The sequence below is a fragment of the Loxodonta africana genome, chromosome 17 (assembly GCF_030014295.1).
Source record: "Loxodonta africana isolate mLoxAfr1 chromosome 17, mLoxAfr1.hap2, whole genome shotgun sequence".
Taxonomy (NCBI): Eukaryota; Metazoa; Chordata; class Mammalia; order Proboscidea; family Elephantidae; genus Loxodonta; species Loxodonta africana.
The window spans coordinates 6,326,713-6,345,875 of NC_087358.1; the positions used below are offsets into that span (position 1 = coordinate 6,326,713).

Sequence of the window (19,163 nt, forward strand, 5' to 3'; positions counted from 1 at the left end):
CCATAGAGTTTCCAGGGAGCATCTGGTGGGTTCGAACTGCTGACCTTTTGGTTAGCAGCCGAACTCTTAACCACTGTGACGCCAGGGCTCCGTAATCTTTATGGAAACAGATGGCCAGTCTTGTTTTTTCCGAGGTGCTACTGGATGGGTTCAAACCGCCAGTCTTTTGGTTGCCAGCAAGTGCAAACCATTTGCACCATCTAGGACCATTGTAATGAAATTTTAGCTCTCAGTGTCCTGCACTCTGTTAGTGAAGGAAGCTAAATTGGGTTTATTAGCTATATGGTCATGGTTCCTAAGGAGAATGTTATTAATCATGACAGCCATTCATTCGGCTAAGAAGTATTTATTGACTGATTACTGTATGCAGTGTAACAATAAAGGAATGGATTGTTTTTAAATTGAATTAAAATATTTTGCAAAAAAAAATTTTTTTCTGTGACAATTCTGGCAACTCTGGTGGTATAGTGGTTAAGAGCTGCAGCTGCTAACCAAAAGGCAGCAGTTCGAATCTATCAGATGCTCCCTGGAAGCTCTTTTGGGGCAGTTCTACTCTACCCTTTAGGGTGGCTATGAGTCGGAATCGACTCGATAGCAACAGATTTGGTTTTTGGGTTTGGTGGCAATTCTTACTTTAAAAATACTTTGTATAAATCCCTCTCCCCCCCCCCTTTCTGAATGTAAAGCAATGTAACATTACAAAGGTTTTGTAGGAAGAAGTTTTCTACACTTTCTCTATTAGAGTCTTAATATCTATTCTGCATATTTTTTAGTCTCTGTCCCTAAACATAATTTACCTGATTGTAATAATTGTGCATTTGTTTGTTTACTGGTTTTTTTCTTAACGTGCCAAGATGTTTTTATAGAGTTTACTTAAATCAAGTGATTGAAGTTAAAGAAGAACATATATACCTGTATCAGACAAGACAAGCTGACTGCTCCATCAGACAACTCCAGCATCTCAGCAGCTTAACACAGTAGATGGTTTAGTTCTTGTTCAAGGGGTAGTTCAGTTTCTGTTCTAAGCAGGCAGCCTTTGGCACAGTGATTCAGGGATGCTAATTCTGTCTGTCTTTGGAGTCTGTCTTCTCCTCAGGCCCGAGCCCATAGCTAGATTCTGTGCATGTGGCTGGAAAAGTGGACTGTGGAGAGAATGAAGGTCATGTGGGAGGCGTCTATGGGCCAGGCTTGGCAGTGCCTACATCCCTTGCACTCATATGTCATTGGTCAGAAGGCGGTCACATGGCCACACCTAACCACAGGGATGCTGGGAATTGTAGTCTAGCTGTATTAGGAAAGAAAGGAGGCATGTTTGGGGAACACTTAGCATCCTCAGTCCTCACTCCCAATTTAGATGCCAAATATCAGAAGTCTTTAAAATATTTTCTATACTGTATATAAATTGTCATTTTAATATATATTTAGCATTTATTGAGATTGTATCAGATGATTATAATTAAAAAAAATCTTACAGTGACTATTGATATAATAGGATTAATTACTTTCAATAACATAACATTTACATACAGCAGCAGGTTTGGTTGGGGATATACAGATGTACCTGTTCAGCACTTTGTAGCTATCTACTGTGTGGCTTTATCCCCAACCTATCCTAGGCCATTTAACCCCCTCTCTGTCAGTTTGCTGTACTGTGGTGGCTTGCATGTTCCTATGATGCTGGAAGCTATGCCGCCAATATCTCAGATATCCCAGCAGGGTCACCCAAGGTGGACAGGTCTCAGTGGAGCTTCCAGACTCAGACAGACTAGGAGGAAATCTACTGAATGAAAGCCTTATGGATCACAACAGAACAGTGTTCAGCTCGCTTGCTTTGGACAAGTCATCAGGAGGGGTCAGTTGCTAGCGGAGGACATCACGTTTGATGAAGTGGAGATGGACTGGCACAGTAGCTGCCACAGTGGACTCGAATATACTGGCAACTGTGAGAATGATGCAGGATCGGGCAGCATTTCCTTCTGTCGTACACAAGGCTGCCATGAGTCGGAGGTGACTTGACGGCAGTGAACAACAACAAATCCCGGCCTGTGCCCAGTAAACACTGTGGCAATGACCGATGACAGATGACAGAGATGTTTACTGAGAAGTCTAACTTTGGAAATCTACCTTCCTTTCTTTCCCGCTTTTTCTTCTGTTCAGTGTGTGCCGAGGTTCATTCACAAGCCCTACTTTAAGCAGTGGTTTTTGTTTTTGTTTTTTTTTTTCTGTTTGCCTGGTTTGGGTCCAGCTCACATTTTTCTGAAAAATTTTGTACTCGTACTTTACTGTGTTTAGGTATTACAACACATTTGAGTCTTTAGATGTATCTGGACACTTGGGCATCTTTTGAGACTGCGAGGAGGGTCCCATAGAACCTTGTACGAGCTAGTGAGTTCTTGAATGTGTTGGGGTCACCATGAGTTGGAACTGACTTGATGGAACTGGTTTACTGGTTTTGGTGGATGTGTTAAGGGCCCAGGCCCAAGAGGGGTTGGTAGTGTGGCTAGAACCATTCTAGAAATTCAGCCTTCACTGTCAGGCCATGGCTGGACCCCTAAAAGACTTGAAATGAGACTAACCTGGTGTGGGGGGTGCCCCAAGAAAGGAATCCAGAGCCAGAGCCAGTGCTCCTGAATCAACGTGATCTGTCTGTAGGCAGCATACATAAAACTTCTCTTTGTTCCTTTGAAAACAACTTTTATTTGTTTCTGTTTCTTTTTGATAACAAAACTAACATACTCTCATTTTAAAAAAGTTGGAAAATACAAAAACATAGTGTTACAGAGTTCTCAAATCTTAAGAAATTACATTTATCTATAACAATATTTCAATTATTTCTTTGCCTTCCAGGCAAAACCGAAGCTAATCGAGCCACTCGACTATGAAAATGTCATTGTTCAGAAGAAGACGCAGATCTTGAACGATTGTTTGAGGGAGATGCTGCTTTTCCCTTATGATGACTTTCAGGTAAATAACCTTTAAATTTCTATAAATAGAACCATGTGGTTGGTCTCTACAAACAGTTCTTTTCTATTTATTTGGCTAGTTGATTTGTGATTTTTAAAAGATGAAAGAAAATGTTATTTGAGAAAATGTATGAAGTTACACCATTATATTCCTCCAGGTATTCATTCCTTCATGACTCGGTTTTTCTGATGGTATATATTCATTCCAGTATGTGTGTGTGTGCAGGTTTTATCTTGAACAAGATACTCTGACCCGGGCTGATTTACTGGGCAAAACTACCTCCTATGTCTTATGAGATTCATTTAAAGAGGAATTTAGATTTTTTGCCAAATGCCTTAGAGTCTTAAAGACGGCATTGGCTGGGAGAAGTGGAGTATTTTGTAATGTATTCTTTTAGGATGATACTTGGGGAGACTGTGCCATCAGAGAGGCCCTGACCTATCTGGGCTTGCAGAGGTGGGGTTAGGGGCTAACTGGGAGCTTCCTGAAGTCTGCCCCTCTAACAATGATAGGTGCATGTGAATAGTTTCCCAAAAGAGCTATTTCTTGAAGTAGCCAGCAGCAGACTTAACACAGGTGCTGCTGAGAGCTGCTCTCCAGAGAGGATGCTCGAAGTCCTTCAGGTTGGGACCTATGGCTAGTTGACCCGCAAGAGGCTTTGAGGCTCTTGAGAAGCGGGAATAATAGTCATCCCCCAGGAAGCCCAGTTTCATCAGATACCTGGTGTCATGGGATTGAATTGTGTCCCCCAAAAATACGTGTATCAATTTTGCTAGGCCCTGATGTCAGGTATTGCGTGATCGTCCACCATTTTGTCATCTGATGTGATTTTCCTCTGTGTTGCAAATCCTACCTCTGTGATATCAATGAGGTGGGTTAGGAGGCAGTTATGTTAATGAGGCAGGACTCAATCTACAATATTAGGTTTTGTCTTCAGCCAATCTGTTTTGAGATATAGAAGAGAGAGGTGACTAGAGAGATGGGGGGACCTCATACCACCAAGAAAGCAGCACTGGGAGCAGAGTGTATCCTTTGGCCCCGGGCTTCCTCCGTGGAGAAGCTCCGCGTCCAGGGGAAGATTGATAACCAGGACTCTCCTCCAGAGCCAACAGTGAAAGCCTTCCCCTGGAGCTGATGCCCTGAATTTGGACTTCTGGCCTCCTAGACTGTGAGAGAATAAACTTCTGTTTGTTAAAGCCATCCACTCGTGGTATTTCTGTTACAGCAGTGCTAGATGGCTAAGATACCTGGCTACCCAGAGTCACCTAGGTGTCTTAGGAAGTTCTGGCTACTTCCCTTGCTATCCTGGGACCTAATCTGGATTGTGCATTCTCCTCTAACTGGATGTTCTTACCTGTACGTTTCTCTACCTGATGCTGTTACCACCCAAGCCCTGGAAAACAGACCTATTTTCTGTGAACTAAGCTGTCTTATTTTTAAAGCTTAATTGATCCTTTGTTGTTTAATTTAAAAAAATACTACATACTTGTAAAAAAACAAACAAACAAACAAGAAATACTGAAGTAATTGACATCAAAAGCCTCCCCTCCACCCTCTCTCTAATCTCACTCCCCAGAACACAGCCTACTATGTTCAGTTTCTTTCAGTGCTGTGTGTACACAATTGTCTTTAAAAGCTTCCATGTTAAATTATAACCTTTGAAGCTTTTTATCCTACCAAATTTAAGAGACTCCAGTTTAAAATAGAAGTGAGAATTTTCACAAACGTTTACCCTTTCTAACTTGTTAGAGATACATGTACAGAAAACGATGATTTAATTCTCTTCTGGGGAAAAAAAAAATGTCCTGGGAAGGAAATTGACCAGTAGTGTGATGTTGCTACAAAGTATGTTTCTCTGGCAAAGTTTGACATCGTGCCCAAAAATGCCGTGCTCCGAGAACCTCGTTATGCAGATAAGCACACAGCTGAGGGAGAGATTAACGGGGACTCAGGGCTGGCCTGGGATTTTGGCTACGCGTTTACCGGCATGAGCAGTAAAATCGGATGACCGCGAATTGTATTACGGGGACGTATTTTTCCTGAAGTGTGCTCTGAGGAAGCTAAAGGGTATCTCAAGTTTCTTTGAGCATGCAATATGCGTTCTTCCTGGTATTAATTAAGCTAATAAAGTTATTTTGAATTTTACAACCTAGAATGCAGAGTTTTTATTTGCAGGCCTAAGATAAATTTGCTTTAGAAAAACAAACCAAAGAAACAAGATACAATTAATTTCGTATCATCTTTTATCCCAGGAGCAAGGAACCTGGGTGTTTTAAGCAGTGGTGGAATCAGGTGACTGAAGCATTGAGGAAGGCCCTCTGTCCCTCTCGCCTGTAACTACCTCAACCGGTGATACTAGGCACACATATTCTAGTGAAGGCAAAGAACTTGCCGGCATTTTGTTGGCTGAGGATGAAGGAGCAAGTGTTTTCTGTTTTCAGGAATTTGGATTCCCATCGCAGGAAATGTGATGGCCTCAGTTAAGTCTGGGTGCTATTGTTTGTTTCCTTCTATACTGCCGTCTCCTGCCAGGTTAGGTCATGTACACTGAGCTTGTTGCTATATTTGTAAAACTGATTGGTGGATCAGTGTTTTGGTTTGGTGGAAATTAGGTAATTTCTGAAATAGAAAAATTCAGGTGAAACAGAGTCTTACACACAGTGTACTTTCTATGGTGGTCATAGCACCTTTATTCTTAAAGTTATGTGACTTTACGCTCACTTGACATAAGCCTGAAATTTTACTTCTCCATGTGCAAAATCGTGGGTAGGCTTTAACAGGCAGTGAGACAGGTGATGGATGACCTTTCTTTAGATCAGGAAATGTAAGTGGACTTGTCAGTTCAGAAATAACACATCCCTGCACCACTGAATGTAATGCCCAGGACTTGTACCTTTCCTGTCAGTCATGGAACTCTGGGTGGGGCCTGGCCATTGATACCAAATCATGATTCTCCTTCAAGTGCAAGGCCTTTAGCAGGTGGTTTTGGTGATGACATTCTTAGCTGTTGCAGCGTATCCACTGAATCCGCGTCAGGCCTTTAGGGTCCTTGTATTCTGGCTTGTTACACGGTTCAGCTAAAGTGACAGAGTATAAAAAGGCGGTAAGTAGTAGGAGTCCCTGGCTGATGCACACAGTTAACGCACTTGGCTGCTAACTGAACAGGTAAAGCTTTGAGTCCACCCAGAGGTGCCTCAGAAGAAAGACCTGGCGATCTACTTCCAATAAAGCAGCCATTGAAAACCCTGTGGAGCGCCATTTACCCTCACACACATGGGGTCACCGTGAGTTGGACTTGTCTCAAGGGCAGCTGGCTAAAAAAAGTAGTAAAAAATGATGTTGGTAGGCAATTTATGGATATCATTAATATTTTATAAAAAATAGACTTTGGTGTCTGATGTAAACTAACAAAGGACAGCGTTTATGTGGAAGGAGTAAAAAGCATGCCGTTATAGGAATTCTGTGCTGTGTATGTGTGAAACTCTGCTGTCATCCTTAGAGTGGTGTGTGAAATCGGGGTGAGCAGTGATTTCTGAGGTACTCTCTCTACTGATAATATATGATGTGTTATCAATAGCAAATCTCTTGGCAAGAGAACTTAGAAGAGGGGAGTGCGTAGTGAAGATTATTTATAATTGGCAAATCCTAAAAAAAATTTCACTTTTGGAAATGTTTAGATAGAGGAGAATCTTAAGAGTGTTCTCAGCATTGTATGGAAAACTGTGGTTAATCCTTTTCCCTTTAAATAACATCCTGAGTTTTATTTTTCCTCTTCTACTTACATGAGACGATAATGATCTACAAACCGCTGACCTGAAAAGGAAGCCAAGCCCCGCTACTTACAAAGGGCCCGCAAGCCCCTATCTAGTTTCCCATCTGTCCTTTTCAAAAGGAAACCATTTTTTTTCACAGTGTTTTATCTTTGCCTTTTATTATATGCTGCCAAAAAATAATCTCAATACTTTGGTTTTGGCTTCTTATGGAAAAATGTTCTTTTTATAAATTCCTCGAAATGTCTGCCATTTGAAATTCAGCGGCCAACCATGTAACTTTCCATGAACAGTGTGGTTTCTGAGATATTAGTTCATGTCTAAGGTTGGACCTACCTGAAAAATCTGGGTAAATAATATTTCTCAATTGACGTTGGCCAGACCTTCAGAAGATGAGAATTTTAACTCTAGTTCAAGTAGTAATAATGCCTTTTACAGCAAACAGTGATAGATGCTTTATTTTCAAACATTCCTTTAAAAGAAAAGCTTTTTTTCCCTCTAGATAGCACTGATCAGGTGAGTTGAAGAGTTTATTTATTTAGCTTATGTTTATAGTTATGCTCCTTTGTGCAAGAGGCTCAGCTTTGTGAAGTGCTTGGGACTGTAAAGATTCTAAGATTGTCCAGAACTTAGGGGAAAAGATACAGCCATGTATTAATATTAATAATGAAGCAGAGAATGTGATCAGTATCATGACATAAACCACGTCCCATGGGAGCTTAGTCTAGTAATGCTAAGTTTGAGGTAAAAAACCAAAAAAAAACCAAACCCAGTGCCGTCGAGTCGATTCTGACTCATAGCGACCCTGTAGGACAGAGTAGAACTGCCCTATAGAGTTTCCAAGGAGCGCCTGGCAGATTTGAACTGCCGACCCTTTGGTTAAGAGCCGTAGCACTTAACCACTACACCACCAGCGTTTCCCAAGTTTGAGGTATCAGTGGGAAATCCAGATACTAGCAGCTCTTTGTTGTCGGTTGTCCTTGAATCACTCACTTCTTACTCGTGGTGACCCCACGTGTGCAGAGTAGAACTGCTCCATAGGGTTTTCAAGGCTGTGACCTTTTGGAAGCAGATAAGCAGACCTGTCTTTCGAGGTGCTGCTGGGTGGGTTTTCCTTTTGAAATGTTTTCCTTTTGAAAAGGACAGATGGGAATCTCCAACCTTTCAGGTCATCGTTGAGTGCTTTACCATTTGTGCCACCCAGGGATTTCTAGCAGCCCTCTAAGTGCTTGAAAATGAGGCAGTTCTGCTCACTCGGCTTTAGGTGCACAATTTTCCTACTCCACCTTTAGAAACACCAGAGACCATGGCTCCACCCTTTGAAATCCCAGAGGTTGTAGCCATACCCTTTGAGACTGAGGCAGCTCGGCTCCCTGTGTTCCTTGTCTCTCTAGCTTCTGCTTCTTGGTTTCTTGGCCTTTTGGCCCTTGGGGCCTCTCAGCCTGTGTCTGCCCTGCTGGAGCAAGTGTTCCAAAGCTCTGTAGCTTCACCAATAAGTGCCTGGAGGTATTCCACTCCACCAGTAAACTTCGGCCGGAAGGCACTCGGCTTTCTTGCTCTGTGAGTTGGCAGGCCCAGCTCCACCAATAAGTGCCTGAAGGCACCCTACTTCTCCAGGAGGCCTCCTGTGCATATGTACTCAGCTCTCTTGCTCTGTGGGTCGGCTCCAGTACTGTCTGGTGCTGGTCTCCTGGTTCTGCTACTGCCATTTCTCTGCTGCCGCTGCTTCTCCACCACTATCATTTCTCGGCTGCTGCTGCTTGCCGTCTGTGCTGTCTCCAGTGTAACAGTTCTCCCCATTTCCTTCTGAGTCCTCTATCCATTCACAGTTTCAAAACCACTTCTACATTTTAGGAATCTGTTAGTGCAGCACCCTACTCCTGGTACCAAATTCTGTCTTGGTTATCTAGTGCTGCTACAACAAAAGTACCACAAAGAGAAATCTATTCTGTCACAGCCTAGGGGGCTAGAAGTCCAAATTCAGGGCGTCAGCTCCAGGGGAAGGCTTTCTCTCTCTGTGGGCTCTGGAGGAAAGTCCTTCTCATCAATCTTCCCCTAGACCAGGGGTTTCTCTGTGCAGGAACTGCAGATCCTCAGCTCCTGGTGCTGCTTTTATGGTGGTATGAGGTCCCAACTCTTTGCTCACTTCCCTTTTCTTTTATCTCTTATATGATAAAAGGTGGTACAGGCACAGGGAAACTCCCTTTACATTGGATCAGGGATGTGACTTGAGCCAAGGGTATCACATCCTACTCTAATCCTCTTCAACATAATCCAGTCTTGCCTCATTAATGCAGGCAGAGATTAGGATTTACACCATATAGGAAAATTACATCAATCACAAAATGAAGGACAAGCACACAATACAGGGAATCATGGCCTAGCCAAATTGATACATATTTTTGGGGGACATAGTTCAGTCCGTGACACCGGGTTGAAGAAAGAGGTCATGACTCACCATAGAAGTGTAGACAGTAGGCAAAGGGACCAAGAGCATGATCCTGCCTTCATGGGAGTTGAAGCTGGGGAAACACCTTCACTTTGGGCAAAGGGAGATGGGAGGAGGCAGAAAGCAAGGAAAGGAACCAGGGAACTGCAGGTCATGGAAGCCAGAGAGGGGAGTTTGAAGCAGATAGGAGCAGTCACGTCCTGCTGCTTCAGTGAGTGAGATCCAGGACAAGGCCATCAGACTCCATAACGAGGACATCATTACCAATGAAGATAGTTTCTAGCCAGAGGTAAAGAAGTGAGTGGGTGGAGCACAGAGGTTAGAGTTAAATGGTAGGAGACAGAAGAAATCATAGTGGCTTAAAGCAATAGCAGCAGCCCCTGGGTGCCACAAATGGTTAACGTCTTTGGCTGCTAACCAAAAGGTTGGAGGTTCGAGTCCACCCTTAAGTACCTTTGAAGAGGACTTGGTGATCTACTTTTGAAAAATCAGCCATTGAAAACCCTGTGGAGCACAGTTCTACTCTGATGCACTTGGAGTTGCCATGAGTTGGAACCAACTCAACAACAACTGGTTTAGAGCAATAACAAGGTCTCCGAAAGATTTTTTCAGGATTGGGGAAATTTGAGAATGGGCTAAGGAGGAAGATCCAGCAATGAGGAAGAGATTAAAGATGTAGGAAGATACAATGTTACGGGAATGCATTTTAAAGCAAGATTCTCTAGGGGCATGTCTGGGGGACGGAATAAGGGTCTTCGGAGAGAGTTTAAGCTAGAAAGGAGAGATACTTCCTCTTGGAGAGGCAGGAGAGGATTTGATATTGAGAAATTTAGAGGTGTACTGGGCCAGCCTGGGTTAGTGCAAGAGCCTCCTATCAGGCCTTCCTGATCCTTGTCCTCTTCCAATCTATCCTTGATAGAGTAACTAACCTAAAATAGAAGTCGGATGACACCACTTCCATGTTCAGAATTTCCTTCCCTAGCCTGGAAAGCCGTATGCGATCTTGTGTACCCCTTACTACCTGCCCTTCTCCTCTTTTCTCCCCCACTCATCTCCCTCTTGCTCTCTCTGCTGCAGCCACACTGGCCTCCTTGTGGTTCCTCCATCAGTCCAGGCAGTCTTCTGCCTTAGGCCCTTTCTCAGGCTGTGGCTCAGCCTTGTGTTCTTTACTGAGCTTCACTCCATCTATCACAAGCCTTTTCCCAAGTGCTTCCCAAGGCTCTTGCTGATAGCCAACCCCTCTGCTCCCCCGGGCATTCCTGGCTCCTTTAATTGTTTTCACCTCCCCGTATCCCTTATCAGCTTCTAACATACTTACTATGTTTATTTTTTATTTATGTACACTACACGAGGACAGGAATCTTAGTTCTGTTCACTGATAATTTCCTAAGCTCACAGAAGATAATGTAGGAATGAGTGGATGAGAGAGAAAATATGAGTGAATGTGTGAACAAATATGAATTACCAAGCAAGAGCAGGATCCTTCCCCTTAAGATTTTGGTGAAACCACTTAGCCTTGTTGGGAACGTCAACAGCCTAGGAACAGAGGAGAGAAGACAAAGGAGGAGGATCATGTGGCAAGTGGGGGACAGCTGCTGGGCCCAAGAGTGAGGGACCTGAGGTAGTAAAATGGAATCCCATGGCCTTGTGGCTGGGCAGGGAGTCTCTGGAGATGGATGTTGGACTGAACATGGATGAGCAGAAATGCTTGGTCTGGGGTGTAGAAAAGTCTTGGGGCATAGGAAGTGGCACTTCGAAAGAAGATCTCATAGAAGGAACTTGTGTTAGGTTATATGACCCATGGAGTGAGTACCTCTGGATGGATCATAGGTAAGGGGAATTAGCGTATAACAAAGCATGAAATAGTTGAATAGACATTCAGAAAACTAATAGATGTAAAAACTTTTAGCTCAACTACTGAATCTACTGATATATAAGATCAAATACAAGAAACAAATTTTTGGTTAAAGCTTGGCAAGTGGCTGTTTTGAACATCTAATCTAAGACCGAAGAAGAATTGATAACTTTGAATCATGGTGTCGGCGAAGAATATTGAATATACCATGGACTGTCAGAAGAACGAACAAATTTGTCTTGGAAGAAGTACAGCCAAAGCAAAGATGGTGAGACTTTGTCTCACGTACTTTGGACATATTATCAGGAGGGATCAATCCTTGGAGAAGGACATCATGCTTGGTAAAGGAGGGGTCAGCAAAAGAGAGGAAGACCCTCAACGAGATGGACTGACACAGTGGCTGCAACAGCGGGCTCCAACATAGCAACCATTGTGGGGATGGCACAGTACTGGGCAGTGTTTTGTTCTGTTGTTCATGGGGTCACTATGAGTTGGAACCGACTCAATGACACCTAACAACAACAATCTAAGCTAGAGATAGACTCAGGTCCTTTGAAGATATACAGTAAAACCTGTGAAAACTGGAACCTGTATAAGGCGGAAACCTGTCAGAGAAGGAAAACACAACTCTTTTCCACTAAAACCAGTGTTAGAAAAGTAGTAAGGCTGCTGTCAAAGGCAGAAGACTTGCGAGACCTGGAAAAACAAGGCAGTCCTGGCGATTTCCAGCTCTCACAGGTTTCACTGTGTGGTACAACATTTTTTTCTCATAAATGCACCAGGAAAAGAAGTGAATAAGGAACATTTGGTTATTATTATTACACTGAATGTTTCATTCGTTCCTTAGATGATTTGTTTAACTAAAACTGTAGCTCACCAAGCTTCAAAAAATGTCAGCATTGGACTGCATCAATTCAGTGTTTTCCTAACTGAAGGAAGAGGAGTGCTTAGCAGGGGCGAAGACAACTCACATGCCAGATTCTAGGTTAGCGAACGCACAAATACACTGAGGAACAATAGTTCGTAGTTGTGCCATCCTTCCTAAATAAAGGCGTTAGCCATGTAGGATAGGAGTGTGGTCCGGCTCTGACCCCTCTTGTCCCTGGGTGAGGGTCATCTGATGTGCTCCTAGGGGGTGCTGCCATCCTCTTCACAGATGGACGGTGTCCCTGGGCAGAGGAGGTCATTCTCAGTAGAAACACATGGGTAGCTATGTCCCCCACCCCCACTCCAAAGCATATAACTGTAGATTGGCACCATTCATGCTGTGTTGTTGTTGGAACGTGCTGTCGAGTCAGTTTTCGTACCGACCCTGTGTGAACTGAGTAGAAGTGCCCCATAGGGTTTTCCAGGCTGAGCCTTGGTGACACAGTGGCTAAGTGCTACAACTGCTAACCAAAAGGTCAGCAGGTCAAATCCACCAGCCACCCCTTGGGAACCCCATGGGGCAGTTCTACTCTGTCCTGTAGGGCCTGTTATGAGTTGGAATGGACTCAACGGCAATGGGTTTGGTTTGGTTTTTTAATCTTTATGGAGGGGGATTGCCAGGTCTTTCTCCCACGGAGCATGTAGGAGGGTTTGAACCACTAACCTTTCGGCTATCTGCTGAGTACTTAACTGTAGGTGCCACCAGGGCTCCTGTTGCAGTCTGTGTTATGTTGGGGGGCTGGGACATTCCTGCAGAATACAATGTGATGGTCCCCTCTGTAGCTGGGGAGTCAGCGGAAGCTCTGTGTCTCCCACTAGAACAGTTACACAAAAGATCGTCATATTCATTTTTACGTCTACGTAGCACTTTAGCCATTCATTTCATTCTGCCTCAAGACAACCTGCTGAGGGAAGCAGCTTTTTGCCTCCACTGTAGCAGACACTGTGTTAACATGATTTTTGATAGACGTACTATACCAAACCAAACAAACCTGTTGGCGTTGAGTCAATTCCTACTCGTAGTGACCCTAAACACCTTTCAATGCTTAGGAAAGCTTACTATCAAGTGGGGAGTTGAGATAACCTACGTAAATAACTGGACACTCTAGAACACACACACATAAAATAGTGCCTGCATAAATGAAATAAGTTTAAAGTTTTACCTTCTTACCAGACAGAGTAAAGGATATTGGATGGAATCAATATTTCACCACTGCATGCTTCAGTTCCCCGTGTCTTTTCACACCCTTTTTTTTTAAATCTCTTTTTTTCAAAAAATGACGTTTAGCTCACATTTTAAGTAGGTAAGAGAGAATGGTAAAAGTTCTTCAGATGGTAGAATTTGATCAATGTAGACTGCTTATCACACGCAAGTACCGTTTTGCTGAAGATCATTCAAAAGCGGCAGCAGCAGTGTATCAACAGGGAACTGCCAGAATTCAGGCCGATTTCAGAAGAGGACGTGGAACCAGGGATATCATTGCTGATGTCAGATGGATCCTGGCTGAAAGCAGAGAATACCAGCAGGATGTTTACCTGTGTTTTATTAACTATGCAAAGGCATTTGTCTGTGTGGATCGTAACAAACTATGGATAACACTGTGAAGAATGGGAATTCCAGAACACTTAATTGTGCTCATGAGGAATCTGTAAATAGATCAAGAGGCAGTTGTTTGAAGAAACCAAGGGGATACTGTGTGGTTTAAAGTCAGGAAAGGTATGCGTCAGGGTTGCATCCTTTCACCATACCTCTTCAATCTGTGTGCTGAGCATATAATCTGAGATTCTGGACTCTGAAGAAGATGCGGCATCAGGATTTGAGGAAGACTCTTTAACAACCTGAGATACGCAGGTGACACAACCTTGCTTGCTAAAAATGAAGAGAACTTGAAACACTTAGCTGATGAATATCAAAGGCCACAGCCTTCAATATGAATTACACTTCAACATAAAGAAAACAAAAATCCTCACGATTGGACCAATAAGCAACATCATGATAAATGGAGAAAAGATTGAAGTTGTCAAAGATTTCATTTTACTTGGATCCATAATCAAGACCCATGGAAGCAGCAGTTAAAAATCAAACAACACATTGCATTGGGCAAATCTGCTGCAAAAGACCTCTTAAAAGTGTTAAAAAGCAAAGATGTCACCTTAAAGACTAAGGCGGGGCTGACCCAAGGCATGATATTTTCAATCGCCTCATATGCATGCAAAAGCTCTACAATGAATGAAGAAGACCAAAGAAAAATCGATGCTTTTGAATTATGATGTTGGCGAAGAATATTGAATATGCCATCTTGGAAGAGGGACAACCAGAATGCTCCTTAGAGGCAGTGATGGCAAGACTATGTCTTACACACTTTGGACATGTTATCAGGAGGGACCAGTCCCTGGAGAAGGACACCATGGTTGGTTAAGTAGAGGGTCAGCGAAAAAGTGGAAGACCCTCAGCGAGATGGGTCGGCACAGTGGCTGCAACAATGGGCTCAAGCATAGCAGCAATTGTGAGGGTGGCGCAGGACCGGGCAGGGTTCCGTTCTGTTGTGCCTGGGGTCAGTCGCGTGAGTCAGAACTGACTCGACAGCACCTAACAACCATAATACTTGTGACTGGTAAGAGGGAAAAACCAAACCAAACTCATTGCCCTCGAGTTGATTCCGATTCATAGCGACGGTATAGGACAGAGTAGAACTGACCCATAGGATTTTCAAGACTGTCATCTTTACAGAAGCAGACTGCCACGTATTTTTCCTGAGGAGTGGCTGGTGGATTTGAACCACCGACCTTTCAGTTAGTAGCTGAGCACTCAACCACTGTTCCACCAGGGCTGGTTAATGAGAGACAGAAGGACAACATTATGTATATGATTGATGTCTGTGTCTTAGAATAGTAAAGAAGACCGAAGGCACGAATAGAGAAAGATTTGAACCAAGGACGGTATCTCCAGTCAGAGGAAGCTAGAGTGGATGAGCTTTCTGAGGTGTGTGTTTTATCTGTAGCATCAGTCACATAGCCTTCTTCATTATGACTGTTTAGAACTATAAGAATCCTTATATTTTCTCCCCAAATAAAGAACAAAATCTCCATGAGAACAGCAAACTGTAGCCTTTCTTTTCTTACAAACCATGGCTTTTGGAAGTTTATTTTTGCGTTCCCTGAAGTTCTTGCCATAATGTTGAAATGTGGGAAGACTGGTGATCTGCCCCCGTTAGCTCACAGCCTAGAAAACCCTATAGGGCAGTCTTACTGTGTCACATAGGGTCACTAGGGGTCAGAATTGACCCGATGACACACACCACCACCATCAACGGGTGCTTACTATGTTTTGAATAAATGGATGGATTTGGGATCTTGGCAGTAGCTGCCTTTGGGATTATAACAGCGTATCCCAAGGTGGCAGACGAAGGGAGTGGGAGAGGGGGAGACACGATTTGTTTGCATGCAAAAACCAAAACCAATAAAAAGCTCAAAAAAACAAAATGAAAAATCAAAAATAAAAGGTCCTTATACCCAGTGCTGTCAAGTCGATTCCGACTCATAGCGACCCTATAGGATAGAGTAGAACTGCCCCATAGAGTTTCCAAGGAGCGCCTGGTGGATTCGAACTGCCAACCTTTGGTTAGCAGCTGTAGCACTTAACCACTACGCCACCAGGGTTTCCAAAGGTCCTCACAGAAAAAGAAAATTGAGGTTGTAGCCTCGGAGTTAACAGATGCTGTTAAACATACTTCTTGTTGCTGTGTGACATCCAGTCTCTCCTGACTGACAGCAACAGTGTAGGACAGAGTAGAAATACCCCTGAGGGTTTCCAGGGCTCTAAATCCTTACAGAAGCAGACTGCCACATCTTTCTTCCACAGGGACCTGGTGGGTTCAAACCACCGATCTTTCAGTTAGTAGCTGAGTACTTTAACCACTGTGCCACCAGGGCTACTCGTTTCATATATGACCAGGCACAGAATCTTTATGTCCTACACTAGGAAAGGTTCTGGTGTCTGTATCTCGCCTTTTCTGCCAGGGTTGCCTGGTGAAGCTGGGTGTTGCTGATGGTATCCTGCGTGGGTTTGTACAGCCTGAGTCAGCAACGCCCTGGAGTGTGCCTGAGCTCCAGAGAGGACGCAGTCAGAAGGTGCAGTGAATTTCTGGTGTCAGAAGTCCTCAGATCAGAGGGCGTTTCGCCTTTGCTTAGCCTTTTATCTGCAAAGCGCAATCTCTGCTCTACTTTGGATGGCCTCCAAGATGCTGAAATGCGGCTCTGACAAGACCAGTGTGGTACCAATAAATGCACAGAGACATTTCAGTGGGTTTGTCTGCAATGCGTAAGTGAAGGCTTAGACATGAGCAGTGGGTGGCATATGAGGGAGTGTGCCTTCTAAAGAGAGACATGCAGAGACATATATAGGCAGCTAGGAAACTAAAGAAAGTCCGCTTGCTTACACCTTCTTCAAGGTTATGTTATGGAATGGAATGTAAAGCAAATAAATCAGAGGCTGGTGGGTGCTGCAGACACCCAGTGGTCCTGGGTAGTGCAAGCAATTTGTGCTCCACCACTGATCAAAAGGTTGGAGGTTTGAGCCTATTCACAGTGCCACAGAACAAAGGCCTGGCGATCTGCTTCTGTAAAGATTACAGCCAAGAAAACTGTATGGCACAGTTCTAGTCTGTGACAGGTGGGGTCTCCATGAGTCAGACTTGACAACACGGACTTGATTTTTTGGGTAGACACTTGGGGTAGCGGCAAGACCCAAGATTTAGTTGTATGACTTGTAGATTTTAGCCCCAGGTTGCTATTACTAATTTGGGTCTGTTGGTAAATGATGAAGATCCCTAATATTTGATATTTGTAATCTGTAATCCAAGGATACCGTTTGCCCTAACGTTTGGATTCTCTTAGATTTGTGAAAATCCACAGCAATCCCCCATCCACTCAGGAAAGCTCTGTGCACACTTTCACCGTTGTCTTTCAGTCGGCAGGGCCGGAGCTGAGTGACTAGGGGGCTTAGTAGGGCCTCTTTTCTCCCCGCTAGGTAACATCGTTTTATTTTTGAGGATGGCAGTTTTTAGTTGCAGAACAAGGTTGGTGTGGAGCAGGCTGAGTCACTTGCCGTCCGGAGGCCGGACCTGCCACCTGGTCCCTGAATGACCACAAGGCCATGCTTGTTTAATGAATACTCCACTGTCCTGACTTGTGCAGTGGTACTTAGTGATTGGAAACTGGATTCTTTATAAAACAAAACAAAAGACAAACAAATCTTAAAAATGAACTTAATTATGCATTTAGTCATTAAGGGTTGTGAACACTTAACTTTTTTAGTCATAGTTTCCTGTATTTGAATAAACCAAAAAACCCACTGCCGTCGAGTCGATTCCGACTCATAGCCACCCTATAGGACAGAGTAGAACTGCCCCATAGAGTTTCCAAGGAGCGCCTGGCGGATTCGAACTGCCAACCCTTTGGTTAGCAGCGGTAGCACTTAACCACTACACCACCAGGGTTTCCTGTATTTGAATAGGAAGTAGAAAATGCTGGAGTTTGAGAAGGTAGCGGAACAAAATTTTAATGACTACCGAAAGGTCTACTGGAACTTGTGAATGCCTATAACATCTTAGGAAACAGGTTATTATAGGGTGACAGAGGCCACCTGGTATCTCCCCAGTTGCTGAGATACTGCCTCCTTTGGAATTTCAAGTGATCTCACAAATAACCAGGAACAGTCCCCATTTTCAAATCCCTACTGCCCATTCACTCAACATTTATCTTGCGCCAGGCGTTAGTATTGGGTATTGGAGAAACAAAGATGTCTGAGACAGACCCAGGTTCTTGTCTAGTACGAAATACAGAAATGTTTTTGAGGAATTTCATTGACATGGCCCGTGTGCTGCAGGGGCCACCGAGGTCCATACGAGCAGCTCTGTAGCCAGGAAGAAGGGACCGGCTCTTTAGGGAATCAGAACTCCAGTCTTCCAGAAGTACTCCAAGGGCAGAAGGAGGGTCTAGAAAAGTAGACATGAAAGGTCAGGCTGTGACGTTTCCATCCTGGTGGTGCTGGGGAGTCACAGAAGAATGGGAGCTGAGGAGTGAGGTGGTCAGCTGTGAGATGCCTGGCAGCTGTGTGGTGAATAGGTCAGCGGGGTCACAGAGGGAAGGTGTGTATACCAGCCAGGATGCTCCACATGTTTCCTACAGACAGCCCTAAATTGGGTGTGTTGTAGTGGGATGGACAGGAGGCAAAGTCTTTGGGGGCCGGTGGCCTTTGGGATTATAACAGCATATCCCAAGGTGGCAGACGAAGGGAGTGGGAGAGGGGGAAGACACGATTTGTTTGCATGCAAAAACCAAAACCAATAAAAAGCGTAAAAAAACAAAAAACAAAATGAACAGGTGAAGGTAGCCAAGGATGGAAGATTGGGGGACTTGCACAGAGGAACAGTTGGAGAGTAAAGAGAATCCCTCTAAGGCAGTGGGTTTGTAGAATCTTGTCATGTGAGTTTAGGCTCACAGAGTATGTGAGAAATAATACATTTCTCTGCCCATATCAAGGTTCAGCCCTTGTAACATTACTTAGTTCCTTGGGAGTTTTTTCTTTTTTCCTTTCAATAAATCCTTCCAGAAACATAAAAGGAATTCCTTCCTGCAGACCCTTGTCTTGTCCTGTCGTTTGTTCATGTTCTCAATTATTTGCCAATTAAACTCAGACAATCCTCAGGAAACTAAAAACCGAAAGAACAACCAAACCCATTGCCGTCCAGTCAATGCCGACTCATGGCGACCCTATAGGAAACTACTCCCCTGAAAATGGAATAGCCTGATGTTAATAGAACACAGCGGGTCAGCTGCCAAAGCATGAACTGCTTGGTGAGATGTGGGGAACGCCCTGTATGAATTTCGTTTCCAGCTTAGCTTGGTACCGAAGCCTCTCAAAAGTCAGTCATAGGCTCTAAAACAAATGGACCTGCCAGATATTTGGAAAAGTTCCATTACTGCTGTGCTCAATAAGTCAGAGCAGAGTTCCCAGATTGTCTAATAAGAATGTTTTATATTGCACTAGATACAAAACTTTCGATGTACAGACAAATGCCACCAAGTGGAGTTTCCAGCAGATATCAAAGGGACATAACTTACAGACACGTGAGGCACCACGCGGCTTGGCTCAGTCCTGCAGAGGAAAGGAAGGTGTTGTTGGGACACGCATATC

General features: G+C 43.9%; 1 protein-coding gene across 18 annotated transcripts in view; it reads left to right on the forward strand.

The window, feature by feature from the left end:
• The window catches only part of DOCK9 (dedicator of cytokinesis 9), a 345,105-nt gene that overhangs the window by 146,333 nt on the left and 179,609 nt on the right, over positions 1–19,163 (forward strand). For all 18 annotated transcript variants that reach the window (XR_010318170.1, XM_064269962.1, XM_064269966.1 and 15 more), the window contains one exon: positions 2,848–2,964. Coding sequence is in view for 17 of the 18 variants with exons in the window: in XM_064269962.1 (XP_064126032.1) it covers positions 2,848–2,964 (117 nt within the window). In the remaining variant the exon portion in view is untranslated. The remainder of the gene's footprint in view (positions 1–2,847; positions 2,965–19,163) is intronic.